This window comes from Hoplias malabaricus, chromosome 3, assembly GCF_029633855.1.
Source record: "Hoplias malabaricus isolate fHopMal1 chromosome 3, fHopMal1.hap1, whole genome shotgun sequence".
Classification (NCBI taxonomy): domain Eukaryota; kingdom Metazoa; phylum Chordata; class Actinopteri; order Characiformes; family Erythrinidae; genus Hoplias; species Hoplias malabaricus.
In genome coordinates, this window is record NC_089802.1 from 60,415,804 (window position 1) to 60,437,746 (window position 21,943).

Here is a 21,943-nt window from a genome sequence, read left to right on the forward strand (position 1 = left end):
TATTAAAATGAAATTGAAGCCCAAATTAGACCAGAAACATCCATACGCCTTGTGCTGCTAAATGTGAACCACACCCCCACTCACACTGGTGTGAAAAGGCAATATCCACGGTCAATGCGAATGATAATACTACCCCTGACCAGTGTCCTTTTTGCTTAATGTAATGACCTGGTCATTATGTTTCATCAATAAAGATGTCCCAATAGGCCTGTGCCCGATGATCATAAAAACACATTTACTGTCCTGTTAAAAACCTGCTGTTCATTTGCTCATTTTTTTTCTTCATACAAACCAGAGGAACAGCTTTACAGCTTTAACATTAAAATCCACCACATGTTACATCAGTGGCTCCCTTTTGCAGATGAGCCCACAACTCTGACAAGCTCATACAAATCTTTGCTTCCGAACTCCATTGGGGTTTATTGTAAACATTCCAAAAACCTGCAACTTCTTAACGCACAAAATTATATTTGAACAAAATAAAGTGACAAGTCACATTTACAGTGGAATTATTACAAGTAACATGCAAATGTCATTCATTTGTCTTGCTGTAGCCCCCGGCAATATTGGTGTGCCCCTCACTTTTGGAAACTCTGCTTTACATATTGATATCACAAACACGACAAAGACTTTGCAGCTTACTTTTCATATATGTACAGTAAATGGTAGTTCATTAAGCTCTTTTATTTGAAAAAGGTGGACACATTAAATTTTCCATACCCTTTAAGGTATACAGGTGGAATCGGCCAGGATTTGAATTATGATTCAAGCCCGCATAAGTACCACTTTTTTCAGCCGAGTATGAGTACAAGTATGTGTATTTCTGTACTTGCCAATACTGATACTTACTTATAATTAAGCAATCAGGAGCATTGTGTAATAGGGTAGCTATAAATTAAAAACATTTGTTTGATTAAAAACTTTATTGTTAATTTCTGGAACTGTCCATCTTTTATTTAGCATTTTCCAAAATTACACCACTAATAATTTGAATTTCCCTCTGGGATCAATATCTATCTACTATATAGATACTATATAAGTATATATCTATCTATAAATTAGTACCATGAGCTGCAACATGCTCTTGATATGTATTTGCACTTTGGGAAGACAGTTTCTGTTATACGATAAGGGTTGGGAAGTTCTGCACTTGGGAGTGTTTATGTATTGGCAGTGTTTATTAAAAAGCAGGAGCCTGATCTATGGAGTTGGATCCAATTCAATATTCATGTGCGTAGAAAATTTCGTTTGAGGAAAACCATGTTAGGCAACAAACAGTGCTCTCACAACCAGGAAAACATTTCCCAGGAGGAAAATACACTTTGAGAGAAGAAAAATCCTTGTTTGAGGACAGTAAAAACAGTGCGACATACTCTGTGTTCTTGGGTTCTCCCTGCAGTCCACTTTGTTTGGGTTGCCATCACTGATTGTGAAATAATTCTAGATCGCTGACATTCTGAGTTGTCTGTTCATTACCGAAGCAATGCGCACTAGGCACCAGGTATCGGATGTTGGTATCGGAGCTTCATTTGCGAGATTATGAGTACGAGGAAATGAATACCAGTATCGGTGTTCATGCATCTCTAGTCTTCTAGTCTTTAGAAGTTGTTGGAACACATTATTGCTATAGTTTATTCTTCTCTCCTCTCAACACCTCCTCTTTATCAAATCTGTCTGATGCTGAGCTTGACTTTTCCTTCTTTTCTTCTACCTATTCATCATTTTTCTCCTCATCCTCAGTGTTTTTTAACCTGCATCCCCCACCCACAGTTTCTAAATAAATGAGATGTTCCAGGCGTCTGTCACAACCACACCGTGGAGTGTGGTTAATATGGCCACCTATGTGCACCACTCTCTAATTAATAACCACACGTCTCTGGAGTGTGGGCAGACAGAGAGGAGCTCAGTAAGAAGCAAAAAAAAAATAAAATAAAAAAAAAATAAAATAAAATAAAAAAAAAAATAAAAAAAAGAGCACCACGCCTCAGCAAATACAGCAGCAGGGGAGAGCCACAGTAAGTCTCCAGGCCTCAGAGAGGCTCCGTAGACCACCCCCGCTCCCACATATTCACAGGGCAATCGTTCATTTAATTTATTATTTTTTTCCCTAACCATTTAGAACAGCACAGATAACAGACAGAGAACAACAAATAAAAAAAGCCTTCATTTTTAATGAGAAAAGGATTTCATTAGGGATGCATAGTATATTGTTTTTAACAGTCATTGTGATAGAGTTTTCATTGCTTTAACTGCAAATGAGTCTCTACAGTATTCTGTAATTCATAAAACTGTGATATTCATGTAATAATTTAATAGTCATTTAATTTTGGCCAGGAAATATACAGACGTATTAGAGATTCTATAACACACACAACAGCTTCACATGTTGCCACTACATTGTCACATTTTGATCATGTTTATAATGGCTGGGAAACAACATAAAAAAAAATATATGTAACAAAATTATAGGCATTTGGAAATAGAGAGTCAACTTGATTCCACTCAGATATGGCCACAGAGAGCATATCGTCCCTGTCCAATGAAAAACCTGTATCTCCAAAATAGTAATTTACAGGAGAAGGAAAAAACTTTCTTAACATTCAGTGGAAGTCAATGTAAAAAGATTTTATTCCAAGTAATTCTGGAGTATTTCTATTGGTCCATTCATCAAAAAATGTTCACAAAGTGTGAAGGACAGCTTCCATAACACACACATTAATTGACTGGCAGTATTTGTACAACTGACTAATGCTGAAGCTCACTCAAAAGTTCTTAGTGGAGGGGTAAACTTTAGCAACCACCAGTCAGTGTGTTAAGATGATTTAAATGACCTGAAGAAGTAAAAATCAAATTAATGCATCTCATTAATACAGGTGTGCTTGCAGTCACAAAATGCAGCTATATGAAGTAAGTGATCAGAAAGTATAATAAACATTACCTGTATGGCAAGAGGTCAAACTATATAACCACCAGTTTAGAACAAATCCAGTAATATAGAGCTAGTCTTTGAAATGAAATGTCTACAGCATAATTCATTTTAAAGCAAAAACAAGTAATAAAATAAATCTTCAAATAATATATATAAGAAGCTTCCCAGTCTAAAAAATCAATCTTCAACATTATTTTAGTTTGACACAAACATACCACAGAAAATACCATCTTGTTGTTCAATGAAATTAATTACATATTAAGTCTGATGTTTTTTTTTCTTTTGTCTAAATACTGAGAAATTGCAGGGAGACACTGCAAGAGGGTGGAAGAATTTGATTAGTTGAGTTGGAGTGATGATGAATTTGTAAATTTATTTTAAGCAATGCAACTAAATGTGTGGATTGGAGGACAATATGTGGATTGGAGGACTTTGAGATGTTCCATAAGTCAGTGGGGGACTTTGAGCTGTTCTGTAGGTCAGTGGGGGACTTGAAAACTGCTTATGCTGGCTGCCCCTCTCATTAAAAAAATTATATCTTTATTAATCTTCCCAATTTTACAGTCAGCGTGTTGGTTGTTCTTTCATCTTTTGTGTTCTGCTACGAAATAACAACACAGAATATAGAATAGGTTCTAAGTGAAAAATCCTCAGTTTCTCAGTTCCTCAGTTTCACTGTCTGAAAGACACCTTGACATGCATTATTTTTCATCTGTCATAAAAATCAGACTGTGTGGAATTAGGCCTTTAATCTGCCTCATGAAAATGAGGGGTTTCCGTATTAACCACAGCACACAGAATATATACGGAATTTTATAGCAATATAATCACAAAATCTGTCCATACTGTTCGGCCCATATTTACGCTGACAGAATCCAAGCCCTGCGGCTCTCTGCTGAGGTTAAGTGGAGCGACATGAGAGTCTTTGTTCTAAATGTCCATTTCCCACTCATATTTTTCTCTCAGTCATAAATATGCAGATGTGCTCTCCATTGTGCATGGAGAGGCAGACTGACAGACAGCGGATGGGAGTCTGGCTGATTTTCTCTGCCCTTCTGCCATCAAAAAAACCCTCACCCAGACATCTTAAAGTCCATCTCTGTTCGCTGATCTGAGCTTATTCAAAAATATGGAAATGAAAGGCCAGTGCTGTCCAGGTTACAGCAGAGTCTACCCCACAGACGGACAGAGAGAGAGAGAGAGAGAGACAGAAAGAGACAGACAAAGAATTAAGCCCCTTCACTGGATGGCGCTTTTGTCTCAGTTACACTGGAGGAGCATAACACTAATACAAACAAACAACAATTTCTCTGTGTCTCACTCAGAGGCTCTGTCGACCTGCCCAGTTATATTTTCGATACACTCAGTCATTCATTCATTGCCTGTAACCGCTTATCCAGTTCAGGGTCGCAGTGGGTCTGCAGCCTACCTGGAATCATTGGGCGTAAGGTGGGAACACACCCTGGAGGGAGCGCCAGTCCTTCACAGTGTCCTTCCCACATTCACACATTCACTCATACATATGGACACATTTAAGTTGCCAAACCACCTACCAATGTATGTTTTTGGATTGTAGGAGGAAACCGGAGCACCCAGAGGAAACCCACGCGGACACAGGGAGAACACACCAAACCCCTGACAGACAGTCACCCGGAGCTGGACTTGAACCCACAACCTCCTGGTCCCTGGAGATGTGTGATTGCAACACTACCTGTGTTTAAATAATAATTTTTCAACCTCTCTCTATCCCTTAGCATTAAACATGCTGTTTTTATGAATGTTTCTTTAAGGCCCCGTCCACACAGGTATGTTTATTTTTAAAAACAGAGGTTTTTGTTTGTGTTTGGGCCTCCCATCCACACAGTGTTTTAGGTCACTGAAAACAGAGGTTTTCAAAAATGCTCTCCAACGTGGAGATTAAAAAAAGCCATTGTCACTGTTCTCCTGTGGATGAAAGAAAACAGATATATTCAGAAATGCTTTCAGATGCAGTAATTACCGTAAAATCTCAGTTTTAAAAATAAACAGATCCTAGTGCCTAAGACCCATTAAAATGAACTGTGTTAGGATTGGCTGCCTTGTTTTATGTTTCATTCAGAAAGCAGCTGAGCTGGAAACTCACTAATTCTGGAGTAAATGGATAAGAAGTACATTTGCAGGCTGAAAAGGCTCATATACTCTAAATATATATGTTGGTTTTTAATGGCATCACAACTGTGGATACAGTATGAGCTTAGATTAATTTCCTTATATGGACTTCTGCTGATGCTTGGAATTAAATGGTAATTTTAGAATTTATACTTCATGAAATTTGCTTTTGTACACTATGTTTTTTTTTAAACATTGCAATCCATCAGTGTGGATTTGATGTGAATGTTATTGACCCATGTGTAAGTCAATATTGAGCCATTTTTTAGGACACATTATTGTAATTTTCTCTGTAATAGGTTACTATGGGAAAATACTCACAAATTTCTGTGATCTTTCTGTCTTCCAAATAATATGTGAAAATGTGTAGAAACACCACAGTGACACCAAATATCTCAGTAAGTCTCCTAAAGCAGAAATAATTTGTAGATTCTGATGGGTCATTGGCTCCCAGTGATCCAACTATAACAGGAAATATATTTATCTTTTTTTTTTTTTTTAAAGCCAAGGCCAACTGTTTTCAAACTGACATTAAACTACAGAATCTAATTATTTTCATTTCAGTGTGAGAGATTTTGGTTCAAGATTTTGGTTCAACTTTGTGTGAAGATAAGCTCTCTGTCGAAGGAAAGTGAGCGTTATTTGGAACCATTAATGCACAACTTGCGCATTCTATGTCAGTTACGACATTCTATGGTCATTTAATTCCACACAATTTCAGAGATTCACTATACACTGAATGTTGAGATTAAGAACACTACCTTGTATCTACACTCACTGTCCATTTTATCAGCTCAGCTGACCATACAGGAGCACTTTGTAGTTCTACAGTTACAGACTGTAGTCCACCAGTTTCTCTGAATACTTTCAGATCTCAAACTCACCCCGATATACAATGGTCAGGACCCTCGCACAGCAGTTATGATTTGGGTGTTGGATCATTCACAGTGCCGCAGTGACACTAATGTGGTGTCTTGACGTGGTGTCATGGAACAAAATGTGGTGCTGTGTTATTTTGTACTGGTATAAGTGGATCAGACACATAAGTACCAAAAACATCCAACCATCAGGGTCCTGTGGCCACTGATGAAGAATTAGAGGTTAACCAACACAAACTGCGCAGCAACAGATGAGCTACAGTCTCTGATTTTACATCTCCAAGTGAACCAATCTGGTAAATGTGTCTAACAGAATAGACAGTGAGTCAGCACAGTGTTTAAAAACTCCAGCAACTCTGCTGTGTCTGATCTAATCATACTAGTGCCACACACACAGCACCACCTTCACTTCCATGTTCAGTGTTTACTAGACGTTATCCATATTACAGTTTTGTCCATTGCTACACTGAACTCTGCCATTTCAAACACATGCTCTATTCATTCCTTTTCATTCATTCATTATCTGTAACCGCTTATCCAATTCAGGGTCGCGGTGGGTCCACAGCCTACCTGGAATCATTGGGCGCAAGGCGGGAATACACCCTGGAGGGGGCGCCAGTCCTTCACAGGGCAACACAGACACACACACACACACACACATTCACTCACACACTCACACCTGGACACTTTTGAGTCGCCAATCCACCTACCAACGTGTGTTTTTGGACTGTGCGAGGAAACCGGAGCACCTGGAGGAAACCCACGCGGACACGGGGAGAACACACCAACTCCTCACAGACATGCTCTATGCAGTCACCTGTATTTGTGAATAGTTAATCTAAATATGCATTCTAACCCAAGCAACTTATTTTTTGGCCACTGTAATATAGGCCATAATTATTGATTCAGCCATGCATTATAATATATTATAATGGTATCACAAACATCGTGTACACAGCAAATTCACCAGCATTAAATCAACAATATTAGTGTTGATTTACTAACAGTGCTGATTTAACGCTGGTGAATTTGCTGTTTATAGAAATATAATCATAATACGAGTATTGCTGCTATAGTGTTAAGCCATGCTTAATAAGCATTAACACATTAATAAGCATTAACACAAAGAAAGTAATAAATAAGAGGTTTATATGCCTGCAGGACGAACACTCAGTTGAACGATGGGCTCTGTATTTAAGGAGTGATGCAGTCTGACCCTGTAGGAGCATGTCCCATCAGTCCACACCCAGGACTACAGCACTGATTGCTTCACAAAGCAACTCATGTAATCTCATTATGCCATGACACTTTATTACTGCCACATGTGTCTGACAGGAGCAGCTTAGGTCATGGCACACTGACTGGTCCTCTTCCACACACACTTTCATGATACACATACACGCACACACTGCCTGGAGAGAGACCAGGCTGGAGAACCTGCATATAACGGGATGTAATTGTGAGTACTGACAGTGGAAGTGTGTGGGTTTCAGTTTAGAGTATTGTACACAGCACCACGGTAACAAAGAGAGCGCATTAATAATTTCAAGCTTCTTTTACACTACATTCCCTTTGATACAGCTCCCGATCAGCACTTTCTCCCAAAACTAGTGTTCATGCATTATTCTGTTATCCACATTCAGAGAGAGAGAGAGAGAGAGAGAGAGAGAGAAAGGAAGAAAGGATGATAATAGAGAGAGGGTGCGAAAGGAAAACAGCAAAAGAAAACAAGGGTATGGAAGGGATTAATTATAAGAAAGCAGGAATTATGGTAGGAGAGAAAGAAAGAAAGAAAGAAAGAAAGAAAGAGAAAAAGAAAAGAAAAATAAAAAACAGAAAGAAAGAAAATGAGTAAATGAACGTGTTCAGGTTTACACACTTTCCTCTCTTTTGGTCTATACACTCTAAAAAAATTTCTTATGTTATTAATTAAAGCAAAGTGTAAAAAAGATCCATACTTTGTGACTCTTTCTCTCTTTCTATCTCACTTACACACAAGCCACACATCTATCTCATACAAGATTGCAAGCAGTATCAAATATAAGTGCCTTCCTCTTCCTCCTGCAAATACCTTTGCATGAATTAAATTAGAAAATATGAACTTCATACAGACTGCTCCTCCCTTGAGAGACCTAACACTGCCTCAGTTTCCTTCCTTGTGCTGTACAGTAAAGAAAATACAGTGCAGAACTGAGGCACAGCTAGAGTTGAAAACCACAAAGACCACAAGACATTTAAAAAGGATATATCCTTACCATCAGAAAAGCCAGCGGCAAAGGGGAAACATGGTCAAATATGTTCTCCAAAAAAATGCCCCCAAATAGGGCTGTGTCACATCGTGTCATTCTCAATATAATATCGATAATATCATCATCATTTTTTAAACGATTAAAAAAAAAGAAAAATAAATATTGTGATATTGGTGATATTCCGATTTGTTTATGTAATGACGTCATGCAGTTACCCATAATACAGCATACATGCTTTACATGGGTCACTTAGCCACAGTGAAGTATGGTGGAAAGGGGCTCTGAGGTGGAAGAATTTGCCCCAAAAAAGTGGAGTGGCTTGTGGAGGTGATAAAATATCAGATGTACCATGGTATTATGATAGAATTGAAACAAGCCTCTAATATTATTAATATATATTAAATATGCTTAATTTAATATAATTCATATCAGTATAACATAGATTTTGTTGCAATAGTCTGTTTTTGAAAGTATTTTTCAGTGTTTTTTTCATATCGCCAAATATTTTTATCATTATATCATTTATATCATTATCGCCAAAATACCCTGAAATATCATGATATTATTTTAGGGCCATATCGCCCACCCCTACTCCCAAATTTAACTTTAAACACAGTAATATTTTCAGTATAAAAGCCAACTTTCGGCACAGGAAAAAAAAAAGAACCTCAACTTTATTCTAGAAGAGGCATGTGTCAACCCAACAGTGTGTGCCACCCTCACAGTATCTGTATTTCCATCAGACTAAAACTGGCCCTTAAAAATGTATTATTTTCTACAACCGGGGTTATTTATATATACACATCTTGTGATTGCATCAGATTGTAAAACACTGTCAGAATTGTTGTTTGTTTTTGCCTCTGGGCCACCTGGAGGCATCTGTAATGGGTACAGCCAACAACATGCGAGGGATCAACAGTCAATCAGTCTGCCTGGAGTTACAGAGAGGAGCAGAGAGTAGGTTTCAAATTCTAGTTTGAGATTGAAACTGTGGAAGCATAAGCAAGGTCAAGGAACTGTGTGTGTCAAATCAACATGACAGATAAGTCCATACCTTTCTGCCCCCAAACTATACACACCACAGCTCATTCATAAAGACCTTTTAGAAGAGGCAAAAAACTGCATCATACAATATACAATACTGTTCACTCAATGCTACTCATATATAAGCGGATCCAGTAGCTTTCAATACTTCTAATCACTCAATTTATCAACTTCAAGATGCACATATCTTTTTATAATCTCAACAGAAAGGCATTGCTACTATAATGGGATGCTCTGGAGCAGCTGACATGAGTCTAAGGTCGCCACGGCCACTGCCATGGCTCAGGTAGAGGAGAATGGGGCTGCCAACTTGTGGGGAATATAGTGTAGCTGATCAGTCAAAATATGTTTGGTGAAAATATTATGGGGTCACAGGGTTTCCCGCAGAAAATCAGTTGGTTAAGGTGGTACATTTGATGACCAGGATGGGGGAGGGGTGTTGTGCTGGTTCTGATTCACTGGTCATTGTTTGTGACCGGGGTGGTGGACAACAGGGCAACTACCTTGTAATCGCTCCCACGTGCTCCCGTTGGGAATCAAAGCTCTAGAATCGAACCGAATCATCGTTCTGTGTTATACAAATCCACTGATATTTCGTGAATGTTGTGCTGTGTGGTGTTACTTACACGATGGGTTGAGTGTACAGTGGACTCATTGAGTGAATCGGTTCACAAATCGAGTGCAAATTTAAATCAATTATTCAAAATATTATTTACGAGCATGGGCTGCACATGCTCTGACCTCGTGTACACACAGCTCACCTTAAACACTGGATTATACTTCAGAACGCATGTTTGTGACTGAAAATTGGGGAATAACACATTAAACAAATCACAGAATTTATTTTGGAACTTTGAAGGATATCTTATTGTTGAGTGTTTTCTACAATGGATTGAATAATCATGAATCATTGGACATAGCAGAAAGCTACGTGCAAACACTTTGGAAGTCTTGATAAGAATGAACAAATTGCACAAAATGAATAGTTGGTCGAGGGGGGAGGGATGACGTTGTCAAGCACTGCAGGAAACCCTGGGTCATGCACTTTAGTTTTATGCAGGAGCTAGAAGGCTCATTTATCTAACAAACAAATTCTCCTTATCCACAACCACTGACTAGACCTTTCAGCTGTTTCTCATAAATCCATCACAGCTTCAGTTTCCAGCCCCTGATGCCGAACTGCACAAGCAGGGATGTGGCGGACTTGGCTATAAATCCCCTAACAACTATCTCTTTAACATGTGCCTGCAACCCGTGTTCCTTCACCTCAGCCGCCAAGTCTTCATACTTCAGCTTCTTCCTTTCGAATGCTTCATCTGCTGCATCTTCAAATGGAACTTTAAGCTCTATGAAATAAACTATCCACTTACTTTCAGAGTAGAGCACCATGTCTGGCCATGTGTAGTTAACACAATGCACTCTGGGACCTGCAGCTTTTTTCCTCCGTCCACCAGCAATTTCCAAGCTCATGCTTCACGCCATCTATCATTTGTAGAACGTTCTCGAAAACATTCCCCCTCACGCACAAAGATATTTATTACTACAGTCACTCGTCAATGCATTAACCTCTAGCCTTTTGCTGTCCAACAAACATGCTAAAACCCTTAGCACCTGATTATGTCTCCATGTATACCAACCCTGTGACAAACTGACCTTTTAAGATGAGAGAAGTAAGTCAGAATATTTCAGATAATAAAGTCAGAATATTTCATTGCAAATATGAGGCAGACACTAGTCTTTTTTCAATGCCATTGCCCTAAAACCATGTCGTACACAATAGTTTCTTGGGAGGATAATGTTTTATTGTGACTGTCTGCTTAAAATATTTCTCTGATTTAGCTTCAAGTTTATTAAGTAGTTTTCCTTGTTCAAAAATATGAGATCATCAGGAATTGATGTTTTCACACCTGGACACATAATGAATTAGCATTAAAAACAACTTGCCTGACACTGCACCCTTGCATTACTCACCATGGTTACCAAACTTCCCTTCTGCAGATGTCTTATGCTTTAAAAACTCTATTTTTAATTTATTTTAAACATTGTAATTGATATACAATTGCAATTTCTTATTGAACAATACAAAATAAAGTGACAAATCACCTTTAGAGTAGAAGTAATATGCATTATCTATTTAATTTATTAGCCCTGCTGTTGAATAATAGGGGGAAGAGGGAATGCCTTTTCATGCACAGATATTGAGCAAGGTCAACTTTAATTTCTTAAACTCCTGGCCACAGATGTCTGAGGCATCACCAGGGATCGAACTCAGTGTCTCTCATTGACCATGATCACTCAAGAGCCTGCTTAAAAAATTAAGACACCACACATGTCTTGGCAAAGAGACTATATTGACTACTGACAAGATTCTTCACCAAACCAATGTTTTAAGTCTATTCTCTGGGTCAGTAAATGATTGTTTCCATTCTTCCCATATAAATGACTTTTGCGTGTTGCATATTAAAAAAGGGACAAATGTTTCATGCTGTACAACGGTTTGCACTGAAGGAGTAGAACTGAGGCCTTGGTGAGTGACAGAATGACGACAACATAAAGTGTGCTGGCAGCTGCCTACCTGATATGTGTTGTCAAAGCTGTCATACATGAACCGCGTGATCAGAGAAGTCTTCCCAACTGCAAGAGAACAAAAGAGGAGAGAAGCATTAAAATGGCATCCATTCAATAGCAGACAGAGGCTGAGAAAGATTTGGAAGCCTGCACCTGCCGACTGGACTGATTTAGTGTCCGCCAAGAACAAACTCCACTAAATTAGAGAATCTGCCAAGGGACCTAATTAATGAATACGAGGCTGACCTGAGGGCTGCTGGTGATGTAATGGAAATGATAAGGCAGTTCTAGTTTACTGAGTTGTGCAAGACCATTTATTGTCTGCAAAAACATAGTGCCTAAATATCATTTTCCACTTGGTAGATAATGCATTGAATAACCATATGTCACACATAATACACAAAAATAAATATGCACCTCAAAGCACATCCATATGTCATAAATATAAACGTAATCTCTTCAGATGCTTCAAATATCTACAATTGCAATATTATATTTTCTCAGGAAATTAGGGTAAAGCTTTAGATGCTCTGTGGCATTTTTATTGAATTAAAAATCGGGACTGACATGGACCCACACGATATTCATGATGCAATATCTCATAGAATTTGATGTTTTGATGAAGAGTTTGATGGCTTACAGCAGGTAATATATATAGAAAAAATAAATAACTGTATACCAAGCAGCTGAAAAAAGGGGGATTCAAAAACAGCTTCAATTATTTCCTAGGCTTACTTCTAATATGTGGGCCCACAATAAATACTCTTTACTCATCTAAATAGCAGAACATTACTTATCAATAGCATTTTCACTTTATTCAAAGCTATAGATTTTTACAAACAACTGCAAACCATTGCAAGATATCAGCCCAGTGTGTCCTAATGTTATTTTCTTCCACTGTTTATTTTTTCCCTCTTGTTCTTTCTTGTTCCTTCTTAACTCTATTGAATCAAGCACTTTACCAGAGCTCTGTCCAGAGAATTTGGCGACAGCCCCTTGAACTTAAAACCTAAGGATAAATCTGGTACCACAGCAGTTAAGGCATCCACATTTTCAGACTGTCCAACCTCTGTGTTTTAGAGTGTCTAGAGTGTTTAGAGTGTATATATATATATATATATAAAGCATGAAGCTGCCTTTATTGTTTGATGTCTGAGTGAGAATATGATCTCATTCAGAGTGCAGTTTGGATCAGTAAGTGCTTATGTTAATTATTCTGTTTATTTAGAGTATCTATAAAACACATAAAACAACAAACTTACTTATGAAAGTAAACAAAACAACAGCACTGAGAAATCACACGAGGAATGCAGTAAGGCAAGATAAAAATCAGAATTAGTCAGAGTATGCTTTTAAATAATTATCATATCTTTAAACAAACTGTCCATGTGGTCACAGTGAGTATTTATTTATTTTTGTGGTACTGCTAAAGTTACTGTTGTTAATAAAGCTAAGCCTTGAGATATATATTAGGAAAATACCTTATAATAAAGCAATAGTATATTTTTGTCATTTCATTCACTTTTTTAAAAGAATAACAAGGCTGAGAAATGCAGTAGTCATAAAACAGACCAAAGACACACACACACTCACACACACACACACACACACACACACGCACACACACACACACGCACACACGCACACACCCAAATACCAAGAATATAGAGATAAATGTACACACACACAGAGCGAGACACGGAGAATGTATTCAGTGTTTCAGATGAAGAACTGAGTGTGGGTTATCTAGGCTCTAATAGGACTTCACAGTGTGTTAGCAGTGCCAGGCCGGCGCAGGTCACAAGTCATTTAAATGCTAATTTGCCCTAAGACACAGATCAGTCTGTATTTTACAGCGAGGAGGATTGAAATGAATGGGCCCCATAAGGCCTTGTCTAAAGCTTTTGAGTAAATATAGAATTATGATTTTACCACGGTGCTTGACACAAAGCATGACTATTGATCCTATGAATGAACTGAGGGAGAAGCCAGACATCGAGATGTTGGGGGTATCTGTGTGTGCGCATGTGCTCTTTGGGTGTGGCACTCACAGTGGAGAGATAATGGCTTACCAGGAGTGCAGTCATGCAGAGGATGCTGAGAGGAAGAGGAAAGGCAGTGATGATAGAGGCCTTGAAGACCAAACATGTCAAATACATCAAATACGGAAAAAAACCTGTTGTCTCCTGTAAATCTGCAGGCTATATTGACTCTTTAGCCTGGTTTGATTTTTCACCCCTGTCCGCTTACACAGAGAGAGTGGGAAAAAAAATAAACAGCTGAAATCGAAGCAAGTGAGACAGGGTATAAATCAGAGATGAAGCTGGAGGGCTTTACAGCCTACAGTGGTTACAGGACTTCAGTTTATTGGAGTAATAAAACTCAGTTTAGACTAAAACCCATCTGAATCATGCTTCATAAGGATAATGCCTTGACCCCAGCCTCATCCCTTAGGGCTGTCTTCATGGACTCTAGGCAGAACACACTCTTTCCGGCTTTCTGAAGGACGGTGGAGAAGTAGGCGTCTAATTTTAGTCCTGTTAAATATTTAATATCGTGTCATTTAGTGGAGCAGGGGGCACATGACATTTTTCAGTTAATCACCTGTGCCAGATGGAAGAGGAATGGCTGGATACAGGGTTTAGTGGTTAACATTTCCTCTGATAGATTGCATGTTCACCCGCCTGGTTTCCAGCTTCCCTCCTAGCCATTAGTGCGGCAACATTTGATAATGGCGACACACGCCAGTGAGGGGATGAGGGAGGAGGGAGTCTAAGTGATTCTTGGAAAACAGACAGTGAAGTACTGCTGTCACATTCACTTACTCAATGAATCAGCCATGGTTTTGAAACACAGTATTTCAAGGCACTGTGTAGTCTGCTGTTGTTCAGCTAAATCCATCTACTGTTTTTACAGATGTCTAAATACTTTTACAATTATCAAAGTAAACTCAAGAACTGGTACATTGTTTTATTCAACACATCCGCACAGTGAATTTGTGCTTTTCTAAAGTTTTTTTATTTGATTTGTTTTTGGAATATTACCAAAAATACATATGATATAATGCTAAAACACAGGAATTGTTTACCTAACCTTAATAACAGGGTTACATATCATCGCTGTCCAAACAATAACATGTGTCTCCATTTTTGTGGATTTTTAATTTACTACATCATTTGAACACCGTCCTTCATTTGCAGCTGTCCTTCACACTGTGTGAAAATGTCATGATTAATGGACCAATAGAAATGCTCCAAAATCACATGGAATAAAATATTTTTGAAAATTAAGAAGGTTCTTTCCTTCTCCTGTAAAGTTACTGTTTGGGAGATGCATTTTTTTCCTTTGGACAGCGATGTTGGAGTGGTACTCGGACAAATCGGGTGAATTCCCAATGGGCTCCTTCACTTTGGGGCTGGTTGGAAATAATGTAGAAATAATGTCTAATTCATTTTATTTCTCTTTTAAGTTCGGATATCCAGTAATCCATTTTATGCCCAGTGCCACAGTCTCTGCATTGGAGGGTGGGGGAGGGCAGTTCCATGGGCTCCCATAATCCTGTATGCACTATGCATATATTTTAACAGTTCTGTTCATTATTTTAAACATTCTTCAAAATTAAACTCTGACAAAAGCAGATCAATTGGATTTTTTATTGAATATGCTTGAGAATGAGATTATAGCTGTGTTTCAAAGCCTCAGCTGCGGCCACTTCATAGAAGGCTGTCATAATGTGAAGGACCAATCGTGTACAGCATAGAAAAGCATCCTATGTTTGGAACGATTCAGAGAAAGCAGAAGATGTATCCTTTATGGCCCTCGGTTACCCAAAATTCTCCATGCACATAAATATAAACAAGACATGGAGGAAAGTGGAGCTTTTCAGGAGTTTGTTTACCTTGTAAAGTGTAAATTAATCAATTAATTAAGATATAAGCTTATTTGTATATTCTTTTATTTGGTAATATTTTTAAATCCATTTGAAGTGTAAATGTTTAATTGTTCAGTTTGAGTGTTTAAGCAGACGAAAACTGACACATAGGGAATGGGTCAGTTTTAATATAATTTTAAATATCATGTTATTTTGCAGGTTAATATTAATAAGAAAATACTTATATCTATTTTAACTTAGTCATGTTAGTGCTTTGAGGTAGATAAGACCTTTCCAGAGACATCACAAAGCAGTCTCCTTAGAACGTTCCAAGTGTGTGACCTAGGTTACAAAAAAGGAGTCTTCTTAGGATAGTCCTACCTCGGCTGCAGCCTAGGCTTTGGAATGCAGCTTTTGGCTGCATCGGCTGTGTCCACTCACAATGCAAACCCAACACCCTCCACACTCCCACCTCACTGTGCACAAAGGTTCTGCTAAAATGTCAGAGCAGAACTGTTGCTTCATTTATCGAGTTCCCTGTACCATGGATAAAGTTTGTGTACTGAAGATGAAAAATATGTTTTATACATTTTTTGTAAAGTTCAATATGTAAATTATAGGAGATACAAAATGTGATCTTTCTTCAGTGGCAGCCTGAAAATTAACTCCTTCATGAAATCAAGGAAAAGAAATTGATAATATTCAAAAGCTAAATGTTTCATTCTTTTTCAATCAACACACAATTTAACAAAATATTTCTTTACCAGCTTTGAGAAGACTAGTGTTGGCATGCAGTTCCACCTAAGACCACAAGGAGCCTCTGTAAGTGTCGACTGCAGTCCGTTATTCCTTGACGTGAGTCTGAGGGAAGTTCATGTTCATGTTCAGACGTTCCCTGTGACATGGCAATATGCAGAAAATCTCAAATCTCTGGTTTTATAGTGGCTCACTCAGACAGAGATACTGCTTCTGGGAGGCTCTCCTGGGATGCTCCTGCTGAATCAAACACCTTTCACCATGGGAGCGCTCTTTCTTGTCAAAAATACCTACACTTAGCTTAAAGCCCCAAGCAAGCGCATTGCTTACACGACTGAGCTGAATTATGACTTTCTATGAAATAAAATTAGCTCAGTGAGAAAACCAGTTTGAACAATGTAAGTATGACTTAGAGGACAGTTAAGAGGCTTAAATATGGGTAAATGTAAGATAAATGTATACAAACTCAGTACAATTTAGTCCAGAGACACTGAACTAGGCCTGTATATTATAATTGTAATCAAGTAACATACTTATTACTGATTAAAGAAGATTATTAAGCTGTAATATTTTTACTGACTGAACAATAAAAGCTTGCCTTTCAACAATTTCCACATATTTCCTGGGAAGAGAATCCAAAGGGAGTACTCTTATTGTGATATGCAAGCTACAAAAAAATAAATAAATAATAATAATAATGAAATAAATATTTAAATTATTAAAATTTATTTCAAACTTATTTCTTTAAATTAAGTAATCAGGTTCCCCCCAGAGTTAACACAATATATTATGCCAAGCAATAGCGATGCAAAAACAAACAGTATACAAAATTATACACGTGTAAAGCAGCAGAGAGCCTGCACTGGGCGCTATGCTAAAGCATGCAGACAAAAGCCATCTGTCTGGGCTGACCCACCCTGGCACTGGCTCCAAGCTAATAATTTCCTGGAAGAGTAATATACGCACTTATCATCTTCATATCTCACTGATTTAAAGGCAGAAGCACTGTAATAAATAATGTATAACCTGATACACAATGCATATATTCACTGCAGTAGTACAATCCAGACTGGTACATGGAGTAGAATATTTATCATATCCCACCAATTTGCTGGGCACAGTTAATGTTTTTTTTTCTGCAATTGCACTATTTTTCTGTTCAAAACACTGTGATTCACGGGATGGTATTAGTCAGTAACAGCATTCATAGTAATGACACATCATACTGATATACTGGATTTATATCTGTATCAATACTGAATTTAATGAAACAAATATCAGCCAGACCAGACCTGTCCACAATTGCTAAAGTTTCTTAGTGTGATGCTCATTATAAAAATGGTGACTGTGCACGTTTAGTACCCTTCTCTCTGATTATAATGTAAAACATCAACAATTAAACTGTATATATACACATTATAGACACACACACACACACAGAGTTTTTGCAAGTTAACCCAGTTCACTGGGGTCTTAATGAAATCTGTTACATTCATCTGTTACACAAAGTATCAAACAACACAGCACCATTCTCCCTGTCTAAACAGCTCTGTTCAGAATGAGAATGAGCCACAGTTCACACACAGCGCAAGAGCCCAGGAATGAGGAGAGAGAATGCAAAACATTTTAGTTATTCATTTTCAATTTAAACTGAATGGAAAAGCTGTAAGCATTGTTTACCTATACTGACTTTTGACGACTTAACATATCTTACATTGTTGTTAGGTTTACCATTTCCTGAACACAAGAAAATAATTTAAAAAACAAGACAGCTAAAGTTTGTAAAGGATATCTGATTCATTTCAAGAATGAATCATTTGGATAAGTAAAAAAGGCACTTTGCATAGTATTTTGCTAGTGAAATGCCTGAATAATAGACTGATATTAAACCTTTTACCTTACACCTTCTGTTCAGATAGCAAAACATGTATCAGTGCATCCCGGAGTACAGTTATTTGAGTATGGAAGCGTCTCAGCTGTGTACAGTCCCTCAAATGTACCCACGGCAATATTAATTATGAAAGATTATGCAAAGAGCACTTATCAGGCTGACTAATTATCGTCATTTGGGCCCTCTTTTTGTTCCTGTATCTGCTGGGAAGGATCTTGTTAAGAGTGGTAATTAGTGATTATGCTAATTAGCATGCCCACATTTATCAATATCTTTGTATGTTTGGAAACACCGGGTCACGCCTAAGCTTCCAGCGACTATATAAGTGAGAGCACACTGTCAAAGTTTATTCTCATCAGCGCTGGAGATTCGCAGATAATGAAAACACTGCTGAACTACCTGTGGCAACTGAGTAATACTAAACCAGAGTATGACGACAGGGCATAGAATATTCAACAAAGATAACAGTGAATGACGAGGAAGTCTAAGACATCTTCAGGGAGACAGATACAGCTTCTTCTACTCATCCCTCACTGTCAGGGTTGTTTTCTTTTCACCCCACCAGTGCAGACTGGTGGATTATGAATCACATTCAGGCCGGACTGAAGGGCCATGAAAAGGCATGAAGCACAATTAGAGGACCATTTGCCAAAGAGGCTCTTCAGTCAGCTTAACACCACGGAGGAGGAGGGGATATGGACAATGAGGAGGATGGAGGAGTGGACGTAATGGAGAACCTTCACACCTTCATCTGACATCAGTCTGTCATTGAGCTGCCTCTCACTGAGCACTACAGGCCAGCTCACTGGGTGTCGAACAATACAAGACAATGCATCACAATTAATAATAATAATAATAATAATAGGTTCAACGTATGTAGCGCCTTTTTCCAAACTCAAGAACGCTTTACATAAAGAGGGACAAGGAGAAAAAAAACAAAACAAAAACCCTCTGAGGATTATGTTACAGGGAGTAAAATGTGGGGAAAACATGTTTTTAGCAGTGATTTGAAAGAAGATAAAATTGAGCAGTTGCGAAGAAGTGAAGGAAGAGTGTTCCAAAGTTTAGGGGCAGCAGCACTGAAAGGTCTGCCACCCAAAGCAGAATGTTTAGTTGAGGAGACAGTAATGAGACCAGAGTTGGAGGAGTGTGGATCATACACGGCATCTGGAGTTTATAGACTGTCCGTACAGTTCTGAGAACAGCCCTCCCACTAAAGATATCCAGCCATCATCAACCTCATCTTACGTTCTTCATGACAGACAATGGGCGAGAAGATAAAAAAAAAAAAAACACTTTTCTATGACTTCACACAATAATTACAACTGACATTATAAACTGTTTAAACGGTAGATTAATGACAAACGTTCATAACACGTCTGTAGGCTGATATTGTGCACAAAATCTACCTATAGCTCCTCTGACTGATCCTTTAAATCGTTTTGTGGATTTGAGTGTAGTGCAGTGTTGAGCAGCTGAGCTCAGCCTTGAACAGTATATTTCATTACTCAACATTTCCACCAGTGCCTCAATTCACAAGAAAGCCTGCAAAATAACTCCACAGGATATTACAGAATATTCATCCACATCAAGTTGCAAATTATTAGAATGCCTTGGGGTTACTCTTACCGCTCATTTTACAGTAGGTGGCAAGTATTACTCTGGTAATAATTTCTTTAACCCTTGTCCACAGGTAAAATGAATCCTGTGCGAACAGAGTTTATTTAATTAATCCCACAACAGCACGTTCAGTACTGTAATCATTTAGTGATTGTCATTCATTAAATATCCAAAGCAAATGCTTTTTAAATTTGTGGAAACCCTTGAGAATCTGACATTAAAATTATTGTGCTGTCCTTTTTCTGTCAGATATTTTCCTTTCACTGTGTGTTGGTGAAACCCATTGCATAGTTGGCAATATTCAAGACAACCTCTTGATGGACAGCCTCTGCGTCAAACATAACAGTTTAATTTAGTTTCAGGTGGCATATGGCGTATGCCTGCCGCAGTTTCTCTGGGCTCAGAAAAATCAGGGCTGAGGACATTGGTCTCATTTCTGCATCCAACACACTTGTGTTTACACCAAAAAACCAATTTGACACAGCAAGCTAAATCTTACATTTATTAAGTCAATCACTATGACACCAGAGCGTTGACTTTTGCAAAAATCAGGCCCCAATGCATTTGTGTTGTTATCTCATGCTGGATTTAAGGCAACTGGCTGTTTCTTTTAAACTGGACTAACATTACATATAAAAGGCAACTGACTACAGTGCAGTTTATTTTATAGTTTATTTACAATTTCTCTATCCCTGAATGTTGAACAAGAATTGAACTAATTCAATCACATACACATTAAACATTAATAGTGAAAATATGTTTAAAAAATTTAAATTATATAGCATTAACTAAAGTAGTTATGAGTAGTTATAATAATGTAAATATGAGCAAAAGGATATGATTAATGAGAATGATGAAGACAGTTTTTGCTAATCGCACATTCTTTGTCCATTTTGTTTGTCATTTGATTGTTGTAAATGCCATAGTGTACCGAGAGTTTTGACTTGAAGAAGGATGATGACTGCATGAGTTTTTTATTCTTACCCTTTTCATTTGATTAGGGCCACCACTTAGGCTCATGAAGCAGTGACTCTGGTAAGTCAAATTGGAGGAGAGTCTGTTTAGAGCCTTTACATTTTTAAATAAAAATATGGAAAGGCAGCAAGATGGCCGAACAGGTAGTGTCGCAGTCACACAGCTCCAAGGATCATGGGGTTGTGGGTTCCAATCCAGCTCTAAGTGACTGTCTGTGTGGAGTTTGGTGTGTTCTCCCCATGTCTATGTGGGTTTCCTCCGGGTGCTCCGGTTTCGTCCCACAGTCCAAAAAACACACGTTGGTAGGTGGATTGGCGCCTCAAAAGTGTCCCTAGGTGTGACAGAAAAAGAGAGCGTGTCGCCCTCTGAAAGATTGGCTTGTGCCCAGTGATTCCAGGTAGGCTCCGGACCCACAGCGACCCTAAACTGGATAAATAGTTATAGACAATGAATAAATTAATTAAACATTTGAACTTTTGGTGGCAATGTATTGAATATTCATTCATTCACTATCTGTAACCACTTATCCAGTTCAGGGTCGCGATGGGTCAAGAGACTAAATGGAATCATCGGGTGCAAGGTAGGAACACTCCCTAGAGGGGGTGCCAGTCCTTCCCAGGGCATCACACACACACTTATGGATACTTTTGAGTCACCAATCCAGCTGTTTTTGGACCGTGGGAGGGAATCGGAGCACATGGAGGAGAACACACCAAAATCCCCACAGACAGTCACCCGGAGCAGGACTCGAACCCACAACCTCCAGGTCCCTAGAGCTGTGTGACTGCGACACTACCTGCTGCCCTGTATCGAATGTGTATTGAAAAAAAAAGGATACGATATATTGCCGTATCGATATTTTACCCCACCCTTACGCGGATTAGAATATTGTGCATCGATATAGTTACAGTTATTGTTTTTCTTTACATTTTGCTCAAAACCTCAAGTATATTGAACTGTGAACACAGTACAGTAACACACCTACCACTTCCATTCTGTCAAACCACTCACTAC

The 21,943-nt window shown here is 38.4% G+C and overlaps 1 protein-coding gene across 1 annotated transcript in view; it reads right to left on the minus strand.

Annotated features, from left to right (window-relative positions):
• Positions 1–21,943, minus strand: part of rab6ba (RAB6B, member RAS oncogene family a) — a 114,466-nt gene that overhangs the window by 43,010 nt on the left and 49,513 nt on the right. The window contains exon 2 of the mRNA XM_066666197.1: positions 11,824–11,882. Coding sequence (XP_066522294.1) covers positions 11,824–11,882 — 59 coding nt within the window. The remainder of the gene's footprint in view (positions 1–11,823; positions 11,883–21,943) is intronic.